The sequence below is a fragment of the Triturus cristatus genome, chromosome 3_2 (assembly GCF_964204655.1).
Source record: "Triturus cristatus chromosome 3_2, aTriCri1.1, whole genome shotgun sequence".
NCBI classification, from domain to species: Eukaryota; Metazoa; Chordata; class Amphibia; order Caudata; family Salamandridae; genus Triturus; species Triturus cristatus.
The window spans coordinates 894,933,756-894,952,843 of NC_140584.1; the positions used below are offsets into that span (position 1 = coordinate 894,933,756).

The window sequence follows — 19,088 nt, forward strand, 5'->3', positions numbered from 1 at the left end:
GTGTGTGTGGTTGTGTGTGTGGTTGTGATTGTGTGTGATTGTGTGTGTGGTTGTGCGTGTGGTTGTGTGAGTGGTTGTGTGTGGTTGTGTGTGTGGTTGTGTGTGTGTGTGGTTGTGGTTGTGTGTGTGGTTATGTGTGTGGTTGTGTGTGTGGTTTTGTGTGTGGTTGTGGTTGTGTGTGTGGTTGTGTGTGTGGTTGTGTGTGTGGTTGTGTGTATGGTTGTGGTTGTGTTTGGTTGTGTGTGTGGTTGTGTGTGGTTGTGTGTGTGGTTGTGTGCGTGGTTGTGTGTGGGTGCAGTTGTGTGTGTGGTTGTGTGTGTGTGTGGTAGTTGTGTGTGCGTGTGGTAGTTGTGTGTGTGTGTGTGGATGTGTGGTTGTGTGTGTGGTTGTGTGTGGTTGTGTGTGGTTGTGTGTTTGGTTGTGTGTGTGGTGGTGTGTGTGTTTGTGTGTGTGGTTGTGTGTGTGTGTGGTTGTGTGTGTGTGTGTATGTGGCTGTGTGTGGTTGTGTGTGTGGTTGTGTGTGTGGTTGTGTGTGTGGTTGTATGTGTGGTTGTGTGTGTGGTTGTGTGTGTGTGTGGTTGTATGTGTGGTTGTGTGTGTGGTTGTGGTTTTGTGTGTGGTTGTGTGTGTGGTTGTGTGTGTGTGTGGTTGTGGTTGTTTGTGTGTGTGGTTGTGGTTGTCTATGTGGTTGTGGTTGTGTGTGTGTGGTTGTGGTTGTGTGTGTGATTGGGTGTGGTTGTGGGTGTGGGTGTGTGGGGGGTTGTGTGTGTGGTTGTGTGTGTTATTGGGTGTGGTTGTGTGTGTGGTTGTGTGTGTGGTTGTTGTGTGTGGTTGTTGTGTGTGATTGTGTGTGTGTGGTTGTTTGTGTGGTTGTGTGTGTGGTTGTGGTTGTGTGTGTGGTTGTGGTTGTGTGTGTGGTGTGTCTGTGGTTGTGTGTGTGGTTGTGTGTGTGGTTGTGGTTGTGTGTGTGGTTGTATGTGTGTGGTTGTGTGGGTGTGTGTGGTTGTGTGTGTGGTTGTGTATGGTTGTGTGTGTGGTTGTGTGTGTGGTTGTGTGTGTGGTTGTGGTTGTGTGTGTGGTTGTGTGTGTATGTGGGTGTGGTTGTGTGTGTGTGTGTGTGTGTGGTTGTGTGTGTTGTGTGTGTGGTTTTGGTTGTGTGTGTGGTTGTTTGTGTGGTTGTGGTCGTGTGTGTGGTTGTATGTGTGTGGTTGTGGTTGTGTGTGTGTGTGTGGTTGTGTGTGTGGTTGTGTGTGTGGGGTTGTGTGTGTGGTTGTGGTTGTGTGTATGTGTGGTTGTGTGTGTGTGTGGTTGTGTGTGTGGTTGTGTGTGTGGTTGTGTGTGTGGTTGTGGTTGTGTGTGTGGTTGTGTGGGTATGGTTGTGGTTGTGTGTGTGTGGTTGCGTGTGTGTGTGTGATTGTGGTTGTGTGTATGTGGTCGTGGGTGTGGTTGGATGTGGTTGTGTGTGTGTGTGGTTGTGGGTGTGGTTGTGTGTGTGTGGTTGTTTGTGTGGTTGTGTGTGTGGTTGTGTGTGGTTCTGTGTGTGGTTGTGTGTGGTTGTGTATGTGGTTGTGGTTGTGTGTCGTTGTGTGTGTGTGTGTGTGTGTGTGTGGTTGTGTGTGGTTGTGGGTGTGGTTGTGTGGTTGTGCGTGTGGTTGTGTGTGTGGTTGTGTGTGGGGTTGTGTGTGGGGTTGTGTGTGTGGTTGTGTGTGTGTGGTTGTGTGTGTGGTTGTGTGTGTGTGTGGGGTTGTGAGTGTGTGTGTGGTTGTGTGTATGTGTGTGGTTGTGTGTGTGTATGTGGTTGTGTGTGTGTGGTTGTGGTTGTGTGTGTGTGTGTGGTTGTGTGGTTGTGTGTGTGGCTGTGCGTGTGGTTGTGGTCGTGTGTGTGGTTGTGGTTGTGTATGTGACAGTAATACTATGTATGTGGTTGTGTATGTGACAGTAATCTAAAAATAAAGGTACACAAACATCGAATTTGTGGAAAGAGAAAGCACGTTGTAAGTAGGGGTGGGCGGAATTTGCGAAAGTGACTTTCGCAAATTATCGCAAAAATGTTACAAATCTCCGCAAACACGAGGAAATATCGCGAAGATGCGGAAGTTTTTTCCCACCCGTTCGCGGTATTTTCTGCATGGTCGCGGCTCGCCAAACTTACCCATGCGGTTGCTCGCGGGCGTGGCCATCTTGTTTTCACTCTTCTCGCGGTGCATGATCGCGAGAAGAAAGACGTGATCGCGCGACCAATGACATTTCTGCGGGCGCGAACTGTCACGAGACAGCGCAAATGGCTACCAACAATCCAACATCTCGTGGAGAACGCGACCGGATCGGGAAAACTTGTCGGCAAACGCGGGGATTCAGGTAAGGCGATCGCGCGTGCGAGAGAATGTATTATTTTACAGCGCGAGCAAGAAACAAATTATCGTTAAGCTGCGGAATGTGGAAATTTTGGCATTTTCGCACTCTCCGTGGAACGTGAAAATGTCAAATTATCGCAATTTCCACGAGCGGAACGGAAATTTAGCCCAGGCCTAGTTGTAAGTCAAACGGGCGCAGCAGAGCATTAACACAACAAAACAAACAAGATCACTTAGCAAAGACTGAGTGCTGATAATGGATACACACAGACCTTCATCTTAAGAGTTCAATTGCAGCCAATGTGCACTCAAACCTGCCCCCTCCTTGTGAGTTGCACCCCATATTTCATGAGTTGTAACTGCTGCACCCACCATAGCGCTTTGAGGTCTAAAGCTCTACATAAGTCTAATTGACTAAGCAGTCGCCAACATGTTGTGCTTTTAAAGAGAATGTACCAAAAGTTTCCAGCTTCCTCATCATGTCCTCATGAAAGCGCCAACGAAAGGACTCCCTGAATGGTGCAACGGACATGAAGCAGCTGCTGCGTGCAGAAATAAACACTGTGAACGTAGTCCAGTTTCACAGTAACATTTCCTTAATGTTCTTTAAGTCACAAAACAGTAATACTAAAACATCTCAAAATAAAGGAACACAAACATCAAGTTTGTGGAAAGAGAAAGCACATTGCAAGTCAAACGGGTGCAGTAAAGCATTAACACAACAACATGTTCTTTGATGTTTGATGTTCTTTGAACGAGAACATCAAAGGGGCGCCGCAAAAGTGATCGCGGGCGAAAGTGAAAGTGATCGCGGGCGCTTAATGAGCATGACGAGGTTTGCCAGTCTCTACTCCTAAGCGCGCGCCCGCGCACATGCACTGTAGCTCTAGGCTGGCCATGGTAGCATTTTTTGAGCCCTCACTAAAGACCTAAAAACGGCATCGCCGTCACCTTATCTCCCCGAAGAAATCAATGACTCTTTCCTAAAATTAGCTATTGTAAAGATGCATGGTTAGTTTTGTAGCCGAGCCAACCAAATATAACGGAAAATTCGCTGTCAACAATAAAGCCTGCATAAAAGAAAACATTGAGCCACACTGCCACCTTGTGGTTAACTAATCACATTCCGAGGGAAAGCAAATGGAAATCTTATTGTTCTTGTTCATCTACAGGCGGAAAAAGTCAAAAGCATGTGAGGCACTGCTTTCAGTTCAGTAAAGAGAAAATTAGATCTTAATGTAGATGAGGAGGAGACATTGTGAAAGATAAAGCTCAAACATTTTTAATACAGAAACAGGTGGGTGTAATTGCTGCAGCTTGCTCAAAAATATACCTTTGTATCCAGAAAAGATGTGGGCTAGAGTGGATTTGTGGTGGCTCTCTGGCTACCTTCCTCCATTCTTGTGATGGAGTGGCCTGGAGCAATAATAGAACACCTGCTTTTAACAACTTGAACACCATGCTGGAGATGCCTAGCAGTGCACCAGTGTCTTCAAATTCACAAGAAGTGAGTGGCATATATCATTGAAGGGAAGGCCACCAGGCAGCGCTAGATTCCAAACATTGTATCACATACATAGTCACCTGCTTCATATGGATACAAATAACAAAAGTAAAAATTTACACTACCGGGCCAATATGCACTTACTCTATTCTGTACGTTTAACTGTTGGACGCAGCAAATTTTTCTTCCGCCTCCGTATGATTTACTAATATAAATTAAAGGCTTACAATATACATGCACAACATTGTCACCCACATTTCATTTGCAAAACAATCTATGCACTTCACCTCACTTCTCAGGGCTCCAATTTTCAAATTTATATTTTCACGACTATATTTAACTTCTAAACAGGCAGTCACAAGTTTAGTTACTCTACAGGCAATATGGTCATGATTTGAATGAGGCAGCAGGTGCAGTGGCACCTGGGCCAAAAGTTGTCAGAACTTCTCTAAACACATAAATATATAAATATTGCTATTACATTAATTCTAATATTTCTCTCTTTCATTTTTCAAAATCGTACTATTTCTTACCCACACTATATAACTAGTAGCAGCACAATATACTGCTTTTTTTACATAAAGTCATAAGACTTTAACAGACTTTATATAACTTATCTTGTACAACTACTCAGCAAGCTACAACTTACAATAAAAAAAGGTTACTATTAACTGATTGCGTGCTGAGGACGGAATGGTTCCGTCCTCTGCCATGGTGGTCGTGTGCTGAGGACGGAACTGTTCCATCCTCTGCACATGACCAGGAAATCCCTCTGCTGTTTATGGCAGAGGGATTTCTTTTTTTCTTTTTTAGCCTCGGGAGCTGGGGAAGACCTTCCCCAGCTACCTGAGGCATTTTTTCTCAAGGAAATGATCAGTGCTGACACAAATTTCATACAACCCAGCTATCCCCTCGATCTCCTGAGTAAAATGATACTCACTTGAGTGGGTGGACCTAGTGCCTGTGGCAGAGAAGGCCTAAAAATGTGTAGAGATTGAGGGGATATCCCAGCAAGCATTATTTTTTTTATACATTTTTAGGCTTACTCTGCTTTGGGTACCTACACAAGTGAGGTGACATACCATTTTTATCAGGAGAATTGGGGTAATTCTGGGTGGGTAGAAGTTGGTGACTCTCTACAGATTCAAGTATTTTCCATCACAAAAATGTGAGGAAAATGTGTTGTTTTTCAAAGTTTGATGTTTGCAAGGGATTCTATGTAATATAACCTGGTGAAAGCCACATATGTTACCCCATCCTGGATTACCCTGAGTGTATAGTTTTCAAAACTGTATAGGTTTGCTAGGTTTTCACTGGAAAAATGTGATGTGTCCAGGTTGCGTTTTGGGCTGTTTCCTGTCACGGGCAATAGGCCTACCCACACAAATGTGGTACCATTTTTATTGGGAGACTTGGGGAAATGCTGGGTGGGTGGAAGTTTGTGGTTCCCAACAGATTCCAGAACTTTCCATCATGGAAATGTGAGGAAAATGTGTTTCTTTTTACAAAGTTTCAAGTTTGCAGTCACCCTATCCTGGATTTCCCTGTCTGCCTAGTTTTCAAAACTGTATAGGCTTGCTAGATTTTCCTAGGTGACAGCTGAGCTTGGGCCCAAAATCCACATCTAGATACATTGCAAAAAAAGGGTCAGTTTTCAGTGGAAAAATGTGATGTGTTCAAATTGTGTTATGAGACGTTTCCTGTTGTGGGCACTAGGCCTACCCACACAAGTGAGGTATAATTTTTTTCTTGGGATTTGGGGAAATACTGTGTGGGTGGAAGTTTGTGGCTCCCCACAGATGTCATAACTTATCAAAATGGAAACATGAGGAAAAATGTTTTTTCTACAAAGTTTGGGGTTTGTAAAGGATTCTGGGTAACATAACCTGGTGCGAGCCACACAAGTCACCTCATCCTGGATTCCCCTGATTGTCTTTTTTCATTTTCAGGAATGCTAGGTTTCCCGCTGTGCTGGCTGAGCTATGGACCAAAATGCACAGCTAGGCACATTGCAAAAAAAGAGCTCAGTTTTCCCTGGAAAATAATGATGTATTTATGTTGCTTTTTGGGCCGATTCCTGAAGCGGGCACCTGGCCTACCGACACAAGTGATTAGATTAGTAGAACAAGTGTTATTACCAATTGACTTGTTATGCGTTTCTGCCTTCCAATTGTAAGACAGTGTCTAAAAAAGAAGTCATTTTGAAAAATGCCCTTTAATTTACATGCTAGTATGGATACCCACAAATTTCGGAGATATGCAAATAACCACTGCTTCTAAACTCCATATGTTGTTGCCATTTCGGAAACACATAGGTTTTCTTGATACCTATTTTTTACTCTTTAAATGTCAGCAAATTAATTGCTGTATACCCGATACACAATGAAAAATCATTACAAGGCACAGTTCAGTTATTGACTCTGGGTACCTCGGGTTCTTGGTTCACGTACAAGTCCTATATATCCCTGCAACCAAAACGGTCCAGGGGATGTAACAGTATATTGCTATCAAAAATATGTCATACTTGGAAGAAGTTACAGGTGAATATGTAGGCGCAAATGGCTGGTTTTTCGACTCAATTTCCATATGTTTTTATTTCAACTGTTACTTTCTATCGGAAAACCTTGAAGGATCTACACAAATGACCTTTTGATGAATTCAGAATTTTGTTTACTGTTACAAAATGTGTAGCTTTGCGGGATCCATTATTGGTTTCATACCTATTTCTACTATTAACTGGAAGAAAGTTGAAAGCACAAAAAATAGGAAAAATAGGCTATGTCCCAGTAAAATGGCAATCATGTGTAGAAAATGTAAGTTTTCAGACACAAGTTTGCCTGTTCCTGAAAGCTGGAAATATGGTGACTTTAGCACTGCAAACCCTTCTTGATCCAATTTGAAGGGAAAAAATCAGATGCTTTCTTCTGCAGCACTTATTTTCCATTATTCCCCAAAAGAAAACATTTAGCTGCATTTTGGCCAATTTCTTGGTCCCCTCCAGGGAAATACAAAAACCCTGGTTACCTTTAGAATTCTCAGGATGTTGGAAGACAAAGACGCAAAGTTGGTGTGGATACCTTAGGTGGACAAAACATTATGAGGACCTAAGCGTGAACTACCCCAAATAGCCAAAAAAAGGCTTAGCACAGTGGGTGGGGGGGGGGGGGAGTGTAGACCTAGCAGCGAAGGCGTTAATCACATAGGCAAAACCTAATACAATTACCAATACTTGTTGTTTTTCATGCCTTATTCACTTAAATCTTCAAAATGTAATTTCTCTGGTTCATCTGATCGGATTCTTGTTGTTTTGGTCTTGAATTATTTATTAAATTGTGCTCTATTTTTCAAAATTGGTGTGGGATTTTTCTTGTGTTGGGTTTTCACTATATTACCGTTCGAAGTGCTGCATAAATACTTTACACATTGCCTTCAAGTTAAGCCTGACTGCTCTGTGCCAAGCTAACAGAAGGTTGAGCACAGGTTAATTTAGGGTTTGCTTGTGACTTCACCCAGGGAAGAATTGTGGTTGCTGCTTCAGTAGGGTTTTACCCCCCTTCAACTATAGAGGGCTGTATTTTTAAACAACACTTTGTAGATGGATAATTTTTCAGTCCCCTCAGTTCCCGCATCCTGTCATCATGAGCTTGGAGCAGAGGCTGAGTGGGCAGGATTGTGCATTAGAAATGTTCATGAAAATCATGTTTGATGAACACTATTAAGTTAAATAAATAACAATATGGGCAAAGGCCACATTACGTTGTACCTTATAGGTGGGAGTGCTGCACCCAGAAGCCCATCTAGAAGGACTGCCACAGTAAATATGGCTTCTTGACTACCAGCAGTCGCTTAACAGTACAAAATCAGATTTCCGCTTGTGTGCTACCTAGTGATTGTCGACTTGCCCAATTGCGACTTACAAAAGGATGCATTTGTTAGATTGGTAGATCAGTTTAACAGTTGTGTGCTAATCTGGAAAACAAAGACTTTTCACTGGTTTCAGAGGTAATTGAAAGACCTTGTGATAAAGTGAACATTCAAAAGAAGATAGGACCAGTATGACAATAGATCATGAATACTAACTGTCAGAGGAAGAGCCTGAGATGTTAACCGCAATGCTACAAGCTATGCACCAACATGTGCCCCACTTCTACACTTAGATAAAATTAAGAGGTATACTACAAACCTCCCCTAAGGAAGCTTACTTCCAAGAACAGAAAGACCTGTGGATTTACAAGAAACTAACAGAATTTCACATTACAAACTACTTAACTCACCTGAAATGCTATGAGGTTTGCCAGGGAAACTTGTCTGAGGTAGAAATAATTTTTGCTCACACCAACACAATCAAACAGCGCCACCGGCCAAGGGAAGATCCCTTCTTTGTGCTAACCAGCACCTACCGAAGAGTTGCACTTGGGTTGTCAATTGACAACAAACAACAATGTGATGAATGGATTGCTTGAATTAATTTCAGCCACTTGTGATTGTCCGAGCCACTTTTCAGTCAAATGTTTTTCATGAACTTGCCACCACAGACAGAGGTCCATCTTAGGCAAATTAATAATGACCTTGCTTTTCATAGGAACAGTCCATCCCTACCGGCCAGACTGTTGTCTGTTGCCAATTATCAAAGCCCATCCATTTTGCTTGTATTACTGCTATGCTCTGCAGCAGATGCTGTGCTGTCAAGAATATAAAATAGACCAATGGGGGGAGCACCAAAGCAGGACAGGGACAGGCAGCGTAACACATAAAAGCAATAGATGAGGCAGGGGTGGATTTTCTGTGGAAGGGACAAGGCAACCACTGGGTTTGTTTGTGCCATATCAGGCAAAGTATTTTTTTAGGTATTCACATATGCAAAATGAAGTGGGGTGATACCAACGTTGACGGACAGCCTTCCTAGCCAATGCTCAATGCTATCTGTATCACATTGCCAATAGCTGGAAGTGTGTGTCTAAAAGTCCCTTTCTGTACATGTTTGTTACATGGGGAGTAAAGGGGCATTTCCATGCAACCACCCATAGGTTTTGATGCAAATTCCTATCTACAAACATTGGTAGACAGAAATGTGTGCAAACATCTTATGCCTACTCTAGGAGTGCTTTCATTTCTCCCTGTTTTTCCAACATTACACGTGTTGTATTGTACAGCACAGTTACAAAGTGGGAAACCCTTAAAAGATAGTTGCTGTACTGAAAGGGACTTCTTTCAGTAAAAAAATCTGTGCTTCAGAAAAGGCACACCACCTTGCAATATGGCACAAGGATGTGTGTGTTGGCGCATAGCTGCCAAAAAGGCACCAGCGCAAGGGGAGAGAAAAATGGACCATATTTTATATATATGGCCTATTTTTGGATCTCTTCCTTTGACACAAGGCAGTACAAGAACGTTGGTGCAGTGTTGCCTTGGATCATAGAAGGGTAAGTCTGGGCCTCAATGTCACACAGTCTTTTTCACTATGTGTCACTGACTCACACACACTTTCATTTACATACATATGCTTACACATAAAGGCACACATGCTCACTCATTCACATGCCCTCTCTCACTTAAACACACTCTTAACTGCAAGCACAGACACAGCATACATTTTAAAGCATGTTTACTTACCACACCTGCCACCGAAGGTTTCATTTCAGGTAAGTGTGCTCCATTTTTTACTATACTGATAATGAAAAATAGGATATTTTTCACTATCAGCAAAATGAAAAAATGGGCAGGAAATAAAGAATGTAAAACACTCCTATGTTCTGGTCACTGATTTTGCCACCCCTGAGGTCAGGGGTCCCAAAGACAGCGCCAGGAGTCGCAAGGGGCAAGCAGCTACGACCCCAGATGGCCCCTAAAGGACATCCATGGAAGAATAGGGAGGAAATCCTTAAAATAAGAAGACGGGAAATGAGATAGCCAAGAACACTATCCAATCAACATCAAGGGGCTGACCCAAAGACCAAATATATGTATATATTTTAATGTATTAGTGACAATACGTCTTTGACAACAGATATCTAACAATTTGTCTGTACGGCGAGGCCTAATATGTGCTGCCACCTAGTGCACATTTGCACCCCACCCGCTCAATCCATGGGTGGCCATTGTGAAATTCCAAGATAGTCACCTTTCTGTGCACATGCATGCACTTGTTCATGTGTGCACATGTTCACACATACTCCAGCAATCTTGGAATGCTTTTTTTCTGATGCTCTAAATTATTTAAAGACGGCCGTCATGAATATGCATACCAAAGTGATGTTTTTGACAGAAACAATATCATTACCAAAAAAGTGTTGGAAAAACCCATATGTATGCACCCAGGTGTTACAGACAAGATCTGTTGGTTTTGACAATGGTTATTTTTACATGTGCTGCAGAGGGTTTCCAGCATGCCAGATAAGGGGAAGGGAGTTAGTGATGCCATGGGCCAGGCAACATCCTGTGTTTTTGGCACAACATATTTTTCTAGCTGGTTGAACAACTTCGAAATGAGAATACAATGGGCTCCATTCACAAAAGTAATCTGAGTCAAAATCCTAACTTTACGACTTTCGATATTCACAGAAGGCTTTCAGGAGTACTACAATTAGGATTTTGTCTCAGTTAATCTTAAGTTTTGGTCTTAAATTAAACTTAAGACGAACTTAAGTTTAACTGAGACAAAATCCTAACTTTACAACTAGGATTTTGACTCATTTAAACTTAAGTTTGTCTTAAGTTTAAATTAAGACCTACATTTAAGATTAACTGAGACAAAATCCTAACTTTAGTACTCCAAAAAGCCTTCTGTGAATACTGAAAGTCATAAAGTTAGGATCTTGTCTCAGATTACTTTTGTGAATTGGGCCCACTGTGTTTTTTTTTTTTAAAGAGCAGGACCCTTGCATTGTTTTACCTAATATAATAGTAAATTGACTAAAATTGTGTCAATGACCCTTAAGATGAGTGACTGAGTCCATAATGCTACTGCCTTAAAATCTACACAGAATCGACAGAAAAAGTTAAAATATCTGAAGGCTCTCGGCAACTATGAAGGGAACTGGTCTTGAGGTTATAGTTCCTTGAATAAAAAAATAATTCACAGTCTTTCTCAAGCTTTTTAATCATAACTGAGAGTGGTTCCAAAATTTAATCGGCTGAAAGTTTGCAGACATTTTTGAACCAATTGCAACAAATTGGTCTTCATGTGGATTCGACAAATTGGGGCACTATGCCATTAGACAATTTTTTTTGGGGAGATCTAAATAAAACGCTTCAGTCATGTTTGAAAAATGGTTCAATGTCAGATTTTGACCACCTGAAATATGTAGGATCAGTAAATAATAAAATAAAACATAAAAATATTATATAAAATTCTGTCTGATGTATCATCTCTCTATCGGTCGCTCTTCAGCATCTGCCTCCACTTTGACCCTTAGGTTTATCAGTGTCATCAACCAGTTTTTTTTCAGATGTATAATTTTCTTCCCTAAGGTTTAAAGAGTGCAAGTTTAGTGAATTAATTTTATGGCTGATGAATTATGGGGAAAATTACAGAATCTGACCAACCATGTTTTAATATTAGGGATGAATTTAGTTTAATAGAGGCTTATTCATAACATTATAATCGCTAGCAAAACAGGATACATTGGATGTGAGAGAGAATAATACTTGTTAGGACTGCAGATCCACAAGTGGTACACTAGGGCAGATGTTTTATGTTTGAGAGTTGCTCATCACAAGAATTACGTTATAGCAAGGATAAACAAAGTAAAAGGATTATTTTAGGAATTTGTAGGAGAATTAAACATCCTAATAATGGTAAAATATATTTCTCCAAATAGCATTGGAACATGTTCTATGCCAAAAGGATTCCTCATATCTTTTAAAATATTTTTGTAGCATTTGTTAAATAGTATATGTTTATTGTATGTGGTGTTTGGGATCAGGGAATATTATTGCAAAGTTGCTTATGCAGACCTTGATTACAGAAAATGTCCTGTTCTATTGATGTGGCTCTCTGCTTTTCCTGTGTCTCATTTTTCCACAGTCTTGAAAACATGAGGAGGGCTGGCAGTTCCACAGAACTTGAATCAGATCAAACAGATGAATCTGGGTTTACGCAGGAAACAGACAAGCATAGTGATGAAGTTAACCTCGAGCTCCCAGAAGAATTCCACACCTCAAAGCCGCGGTCGGGCAAGTTCAACCTCTTCATTGCCTCACCAAAGCAGAAAAGGCTGCGATTCGGAAAAGGGGATTATGATAAGGAAATGGCCCCTATGGACTCCATGTACATGATGGAGAGCAAAGTGCTGTCTCCCACCATCAAGTATAACTCCTGTGAGAAGGGAAGATACAATCAACTCTTCAAGTAAGTGTTTTCGTTAGCAAGTCAGATCCTGCATAGCTTCCATCAAGTGTCTCAACTCAACAGGTCCCTCTCGCTATAGGTTCTCAAGCTCCATGCTTTTGTCTCAGACAAGAGAGCACATCAGGATAATTCTTCAACAATGAAAACTCACCTGCTTCTCAGTTTAGTATCAACCAAAAGGACCCCATCTGGTACAGGGTTGGTACAATGGCCTTTCTGAGTTCCCTGCTGATTGTGAAATCTACTGATTTCCCCATAGACAAGTCAGTCTAAGGACTCTTGCCTCAATAACACTTCAGTGCTAGAAACATTGAATGGCAAGATGTAATCTTATTCTAACTGAGCATCTTGGTTTTGTAATGGCTGGCATAACGTTTGTCATCATTCTAAAATAGAGTAGGAGGAAGTAGGTTTGATACAACATCCTCCTTGCCTAGCTACATATATCATAGGTTTAGGGTACCCATACAACTCTCTGTGCCGATTTGTCTTTACTGGGTGGATAAGAAAACCCTCACTTACAATGTGGCATGCTTTATCCTCGGGTCCTATCTGATCGTTGATATGTTCCTCTAGTTAGGATAGGCTAACCCAACTGTGAGAGCTTTTAGTATAGTTTATAGGTATCTACAGTATACATGGGAATAAGAAAGCTAAATTATCTTGGACATTCATCCAAGAAAAGTTTGAAAAATGCAAATTGGAATCTTCAGGATCCTAATTAACCCCACATTCTTTAGTTCATCGTTTTTTAGGGTCAGGTAGATTACTTATACATCTGATTTGCTGTTTTAATCTTATCAGAGGCACTCTGTTTAATGGGCAAATTGGGCTTATCCTCAAGATAATTTTACTTTCTTATTCACATTTGTATCATGGATTCCTTTATATTATAATAACAGCTCCTGGAGTTGGATGAGAAATATGTCAGCAATGAGATGTGGCCAGATAATAAAGCATGCCACAAATTATGAGTGAGGGTTTTCCTAACCACCAAGTGAAGGCATTTCACAGAAAGTTATTCCTCTGTGATTTAGTTCATGCTCAATAATCTATGGGATCACTAAACCTATTTGATATGTGTTATAAAGTCTAACCATTTGGTGTCTCAAAATTTGCTTTGATAGGAATAGCACTTCTGTGGACTCCACCATCAGCTGTAAAGAAATCGCTCTGAAAGTGTACGATCAGAGGAAGATCTTTGAGGCTGTGGCAGAAGGCGATAAAAATGAGCTGGATGATCTCCTGGTGTACCTATGCCGAACTGTGAAGCATCTCACCGATGATGAGTTCAAAGGTACCCAATCCTTCACGAGTGCACAAGTGTTTTTATGTAAATAAGTGCATGTGTGAGAGTCTTGGATGAGCGGGTGTGAGTGGAATCTTGCTGAGACAGGAATAATGTCTGGGTGTGTTTAAGTAAATACGTGCATGTGTGAGAGTCTTAGGTGAGCTGGTGTGAGTGGATGCTTGCTGATAGTGGGCACATGAGTGTGTTTATGTAAATAAGTGCATGTGGGAGAGTCTTGGGTGAACTAGTGTGAGTGGATCCTTGCTGATATTTAGTGCATGAGTGTGTTTATATATATGAGTGCATGTGTGAGAGTATTGGGTAAGCTGGTGTGAGTGGATGTTTGCATAGACAGGAATAATGCATGTGTGTGTTTATGTAAATAAGTACATATGTGAGAGTCTTGGGTGAGCTGTGTGAGTGAATGCTTCCTGACAGTGAGCGCATGAGCATGTTAATGTAAATGAGTGCATGTGTGAGAGTCTTGTGTGAGTGGATGATTGTCTACAGTGAGTGCATGAGTGTGTTTATTTAAATAAGTGCACATGTGAGAAAACTGGATGAGCTGGTTGAAACAAACCCTATCATGTTTGGTATCAAACATGTTGGAATCATACTCCCACACCGTAAACAGTGTGGGAGTATGATTCCATGCACTGTAAAGCTCCTACCGGTACCAGTCTTCCAGACCTGGACAGCACAACATGGATGCTGCCGACCAGAGATACTATTCTGCCCTCCTGCTGCTGAGCCAAGCTCGAGCAGGGGAAGGCAGAACAATAGGTCTCCTGACAGGGTTTAGTGTATTGGGGCAGGATGGGAGATCTTGCCAGCACCACTCAGTCTGCTTGAAGAGCATAGTTTAGTTCAAACCAGCTCAGGGAGCTGTTGACTCCTGCTCTGGTGCGATACTAGACAAAGGACATGAGAGTATCCTCCCCAATGTCCGGCTCTCCCCTGGGAGGGAACCATGAATCGTCCCAACCCTTTCCTTAGGGTACTTAGGGCTTACCTGAGGGTGGGTCCCTAGATTCGTTGTGGGACATGATTCATTTCAAAACACCGCTTCTTCTTCGACCGTCTGGGCACTCTGGACTTTGTTCTGGGCATCAAGGCTGCAACTGGGAAGACACCTGCTGCTCCTGATCTCATCGCCCTGCTCGTCTACTTCAACTTCCATGCTTGTGCTCCATACCGGAACCTTCCAAGGCCTGTGAGCATTCAAGACACCTGAAGGAATCTCCCTTGAAGTGAAGGAGTCACTACCCATCATCTGCAGGCCCGCAATTAAGCTGACAGGTCTACTGATCCTGGGCTCCCACATACTCCGAAAGGCTCAGGAACACAGGTGGTGGTTCTACCCATCCCTCGAGGCCTGCCCTGTCCTCTCATCACGTTTGAGGCCAGTATCCCTCGTTGGAGCCGCAGGAACCGAACCCCTGTGCACCGTGTCGTTTTGCTATTGCAAAGGCTTGTTGGCTTCCTTCCATCAAGATCTTCAGGCTCCAAATAGCCCCCACCTCAAGCATCTCCTGTGACCAAGATCTTTGCCCTCACCACATCACTTGCACCATGCGCCTGCATCTTTGGTGAGCTGCTTGAGGTCCTTTTGCGACTCCAGTGCTTCCGGCCTTTGGGTCCTTCTGAGACTACCGTTTGATTTCTGTAGGCTCCCATGATTGCCCAGGGCCTGCCCTGACTCCCCTGCTTGTGGTGAGTCACCTGGACCTTGCGGGTGTGAGAGAATGTTTGTTAAGACAAATAATAATGCATGAGTGTGTTTATATAAATAAGTGCATGTGTGAGAGTTGGGTGAGCTGTTAGTAGATGCTTGTGAGACAGTGAATAATGCATAAGTTCGTTTATGTAAATAAGGGCCTGTGTGAGAGTTTTGGGTGAGCCGGTGTGAGTGAGTGCTTGCTGACAGTGAGTGCATGAGCTTGTTTATGTAAATACATGCATGTGTGAGTCTTAGGTGAGCTGGTGCAAGTGGATGCTTGCTGACATTGAGTGTATGAGTGTATTTATGTAAATAAGTGCATGTGCGAGAATCTTGGGTGAGATGGTGTGAGTGTATGCTCGGTGACAGTGAGTGCATGGCCATGTTTATGTGAGTAAGTGCATGTGTGAGTCTTGAGTAAGTTGGTGTGTGTGGATGCTTTCGGTCCATCATGATCTTTTGGTGGACCGGCTAAAGTCTTGCGGACTTCGGGGCAAGGCCCTGAGTCTTATAAAATCTTTCCTCATGGATAGATCTCAAGTGGTATCTATGGGTGAATTCCATTCTAGGTCATTTGTGCTACCCTGCGGGGTTCCACAGGGGTCATCATTGAGCCCGACGTTGTTCAATGTTTATGTTTCGTCTTTGGCCCCTATTAATGAGACTTTTGGCTTTGATCTCACATCCTATGCTGATGACACCCAAATTGTGGTGTCTCTTCGGCCTGGTCAAGAGGGGGGCATGGACAATCGTTTTCATGAATGCATGATGGCAGTGAGTGGCTGGATGGCAAAAAACTGCCTGAAGCTCAACTCTAATAAAACGGAGGTGATCACTTTTGGGAATGCTCCTAATTTCTGGAATCCAAATTGGTGGCCAGCTACCATGAGAACACTCCCCGCCCCGGAAAAGAAAGTAAAAAACTTGGGAATAATTGTCGATGTCAAACTGAACCTGATCGACCAAATCAACTCGGTCTCTTCATCAACGGCCTTCGTTTTAAAAATAGTGAACAAGATTCTGCCTTTCCTGCCAGCAGGGAGTCAGAAAACAGTTGTCACTGCCCTTGTGTTGTCAAGGCTTGACTATTGAAATGGCCTCTATCTAAACATTCAGGAACGTTTCTTGAATAAATTGCAAAGGCTACAAAACGCAGCCGCCAGATTACTCACTGGGGTGCCTACATTTGCGGACATTTCCAATGAAATCAAAAAGTTACATTGGCTCCCGGTTAAAAAGCGTGTGCTCTTTAAATCACTGATTACCGTTTTTAAGGCACTTCATGGTTTTGGACCTGAATATCTACAGAAACAATTTAAATGGTACACACCCACAAGAAATTTACGTTGATCAGAAGCTAAAATGGTGACCGTTCCGGTCACAAAAAAGGTTTCTTGGGGAGGACGAAGATTTGTCTTCGGAGCCGCCAAGGCTTGGAATGATCTTCCGGCCCAGCTCAGAAACACACCTGATCTATTGTCTTTCAGAAGGGCTCTGAAGACTTGGTTGTTTAATAACCAGAACTCCTTATTGGATGTTTAATAACCAGAACTCCTTTTTGCAATGGCCGAAAAGATAGGTAACTAGCGCCAGGACACCCCAGGGTAACCGTTGCGCTTTTACAAATCAATTAACATAACATAACAGTGAGTGCATGGGTGTGTTTATGTATATAAGTGCATGTGTGAGAGTCTTGAGTGAGCTGGTGTTAAGAGATGCTTGCTGAGAGTGAATAATGCATGAAGGTGTTTATGTAAATAAGTACATGTGTGAGAGGCATTAGTGTGTTTATGTACATAAGTTTATGTGTGAGAGTCTTGTGTAGGTTGGTGTGAGGTGAGTGGAGGTGTGTGAGTAGATGCTTGCTGAGAGTAAATAATACATGGATGCATTTTGTAAATAAATGAATGTGTTAGAGGCATGTGTGTGGCATGAGTGTGTTTTTGTAGATAAGTGTATGTGTGAGAGTCTTTGGTGAGCTGGTGTGAGTGGCCCCTCGGTGAGACAGAGAGTGAGTGCATGAGTACGTTGCTGCGACTAGAGTAGTAATGGCTATGCATGTGTTAAGGTAAGTGTGTGCATGACACAGTGAGGGAATGCAATAGTGCATTGGTCTCAGGGAGTGCAGGGGTGAGTATCAAGAATGAGCTGGTGTGAGTGGGTGCTTCGTGAGGCACTGAGTGAATCCAAAAGTGTGTTGATGTGAATGCATAAGCCAGGGCCATGAGTGAGCTGGTGTGAGTGAGTTTACATGGAATTAATGGATGTGTGCTGATGTGAGTGAAGGGATGAGGGCACTAGGTTATTAGTGAGACAGTGAGTTAGTGCTTGGGTTTGTTTCAGTAAGCAACTACCACAGGTGATTTTTTGTGAGTGCAGAATGAGACAGTTGTGTGAATACATGTGTGTTGATATGAATGAATGCAAGAGTAATGGTTTGAGTGATTGCTTGGTTTGACAGTGAATGAGTGCATGAGTGTGTTGCTGTGTGCGCATACGTGAGAGTCATGCTTGAGTTAGTGTGAATATTTAGCTTTTTCTGTGCCTTAGTGCATTGATGTCACTGTTGTCAGTGAGATAATGACTGTGGGCCATGGCTCAGCTTATGTGAGCAGTAAATGAGCATGTTGGTGTGAATGAGTGTGTGATTGAAGGTTATGTATGAGCTGGTGTGAGTAGGTGCTTTGGCGAGACAGTGAATGTGTGTATGAGTCAGGGTCATGCTTGGGCTAGTGTGCAGGTTTTATCAGTTTTTCTTTTCATGTGCTTGAGCACTTTGATGGAAGTGACTGCATGAATGAGGGTCTTGCCTTACATTATGTCAGCGAGTGCATGGTGAAATAGTGAGTAAACCCATCAGTGTGTGGTTGTGAGTGAGTGAAGCAGTAAAGGTCATGTTTGACCTCAGTGAGTGCATGAGTGACTTTAAAGGGTGAGTGAATGTGAATGAGTGTTTGTTGAGATAGTGCAAGTGAATACTTGAGTATGTAGATATGAGTACACCAGTAAAGATCAAGGGTGAGCCAATGTGAGTGGGCATACAGTCAGTGAATGCATGTGTGTTCATAAGAGTGAAGGCATGAGTCTGGAACTTCGGTCAGCTGCTGTGAGTAGGTACTTGGTGAAAATGTGAGTGGATATGTTTATTGAAATGGGTGAGGATCATTGGTGATCTTGTGTGAGGTGGTGCATTGTAATACAGTTGAATGAATGAATGAGCGCGCTGGTGTGATTACATGAATGAGGGTTTCATGTGCGCTAGTGTGATTGGATGTATGGTGAGACAGTGAACGCATGAGTGAATTGCTGTGAGTGCAGTAGTGATGACCATTCAGGTTCTTTTGAGTGTGTAGGTGATGAAACAGTATGTGGAGAGTGCATTGGTGTCATTGACTGCATGTGTGAGTGGCAAGGATGAGTTGGTGTGAGGAAATGCCTGACACAACTATAAGTAAATGCATGCATGTGATATTGTGACTACATTAGTGAGGGTCTTGGTGGAACTGCTATGAGCTGGCACTTGGTGAGACAATAAGTGAGCACATTAGTGCATTGCTGTCAGTGAGTATATGAATCAGGGTCATGCTTGACTTAGTGTGAGTGTGCATGTTGACTCAGTGAGTAAATGCAAGAGTGCATTGATCTTAGTAAATTAGTGACTGTCTAGTGTAAGTTGGGGTGAAAGGATGGTTTGTGAAATTGTCAGTGTGGGTGCTCAACTGTTGTGATGTGAGTGCTCAGGAAGGCGTCCTGAGTGAAACAATGTGATTGAAAGTAAGGGGAGTGTCTGTGTGTTCATGTGCATAAGTGTCTTATGCGTACTGCTATGAGTTGGTGCTGGGTGAGAGAGTGAGTGCACGGCTGTGATG

General features: G+C 42.7%; 1 protein-coding gene across 4 annotated transcripts in view; it reads left to right on the top strand.

Moving 5' to 3' along the window:
* TRPV1 (transient receptor potential cation channel subfamily V member 1) overlaps positions 1-19,088 on the top strand; it is a 460,649-nt gene that overhangs the window by 90,588 nt on the left and 350,973 nt on the right. For all 4 annotated transcript variants that reach the window (XM_085649322.1, XM_085649326.1, XM_085649325.1 and 1 more), the window contains exons 2-3: positions 11,885-12,208; positions 13,336-13,505. In XM_085649322.1, coding sequence (XP_085505448.1) covers positions 11,895-12,208; positions 13,336-13,505 — 484 coding nt within the window. In that variant the 5' untranslated portion in view covers positions 11,885-11,894. The remainder of the gene's footprint in view (positions 1-11,884; positions 12,209-13,335; positions 13,506-19,088) is intronic.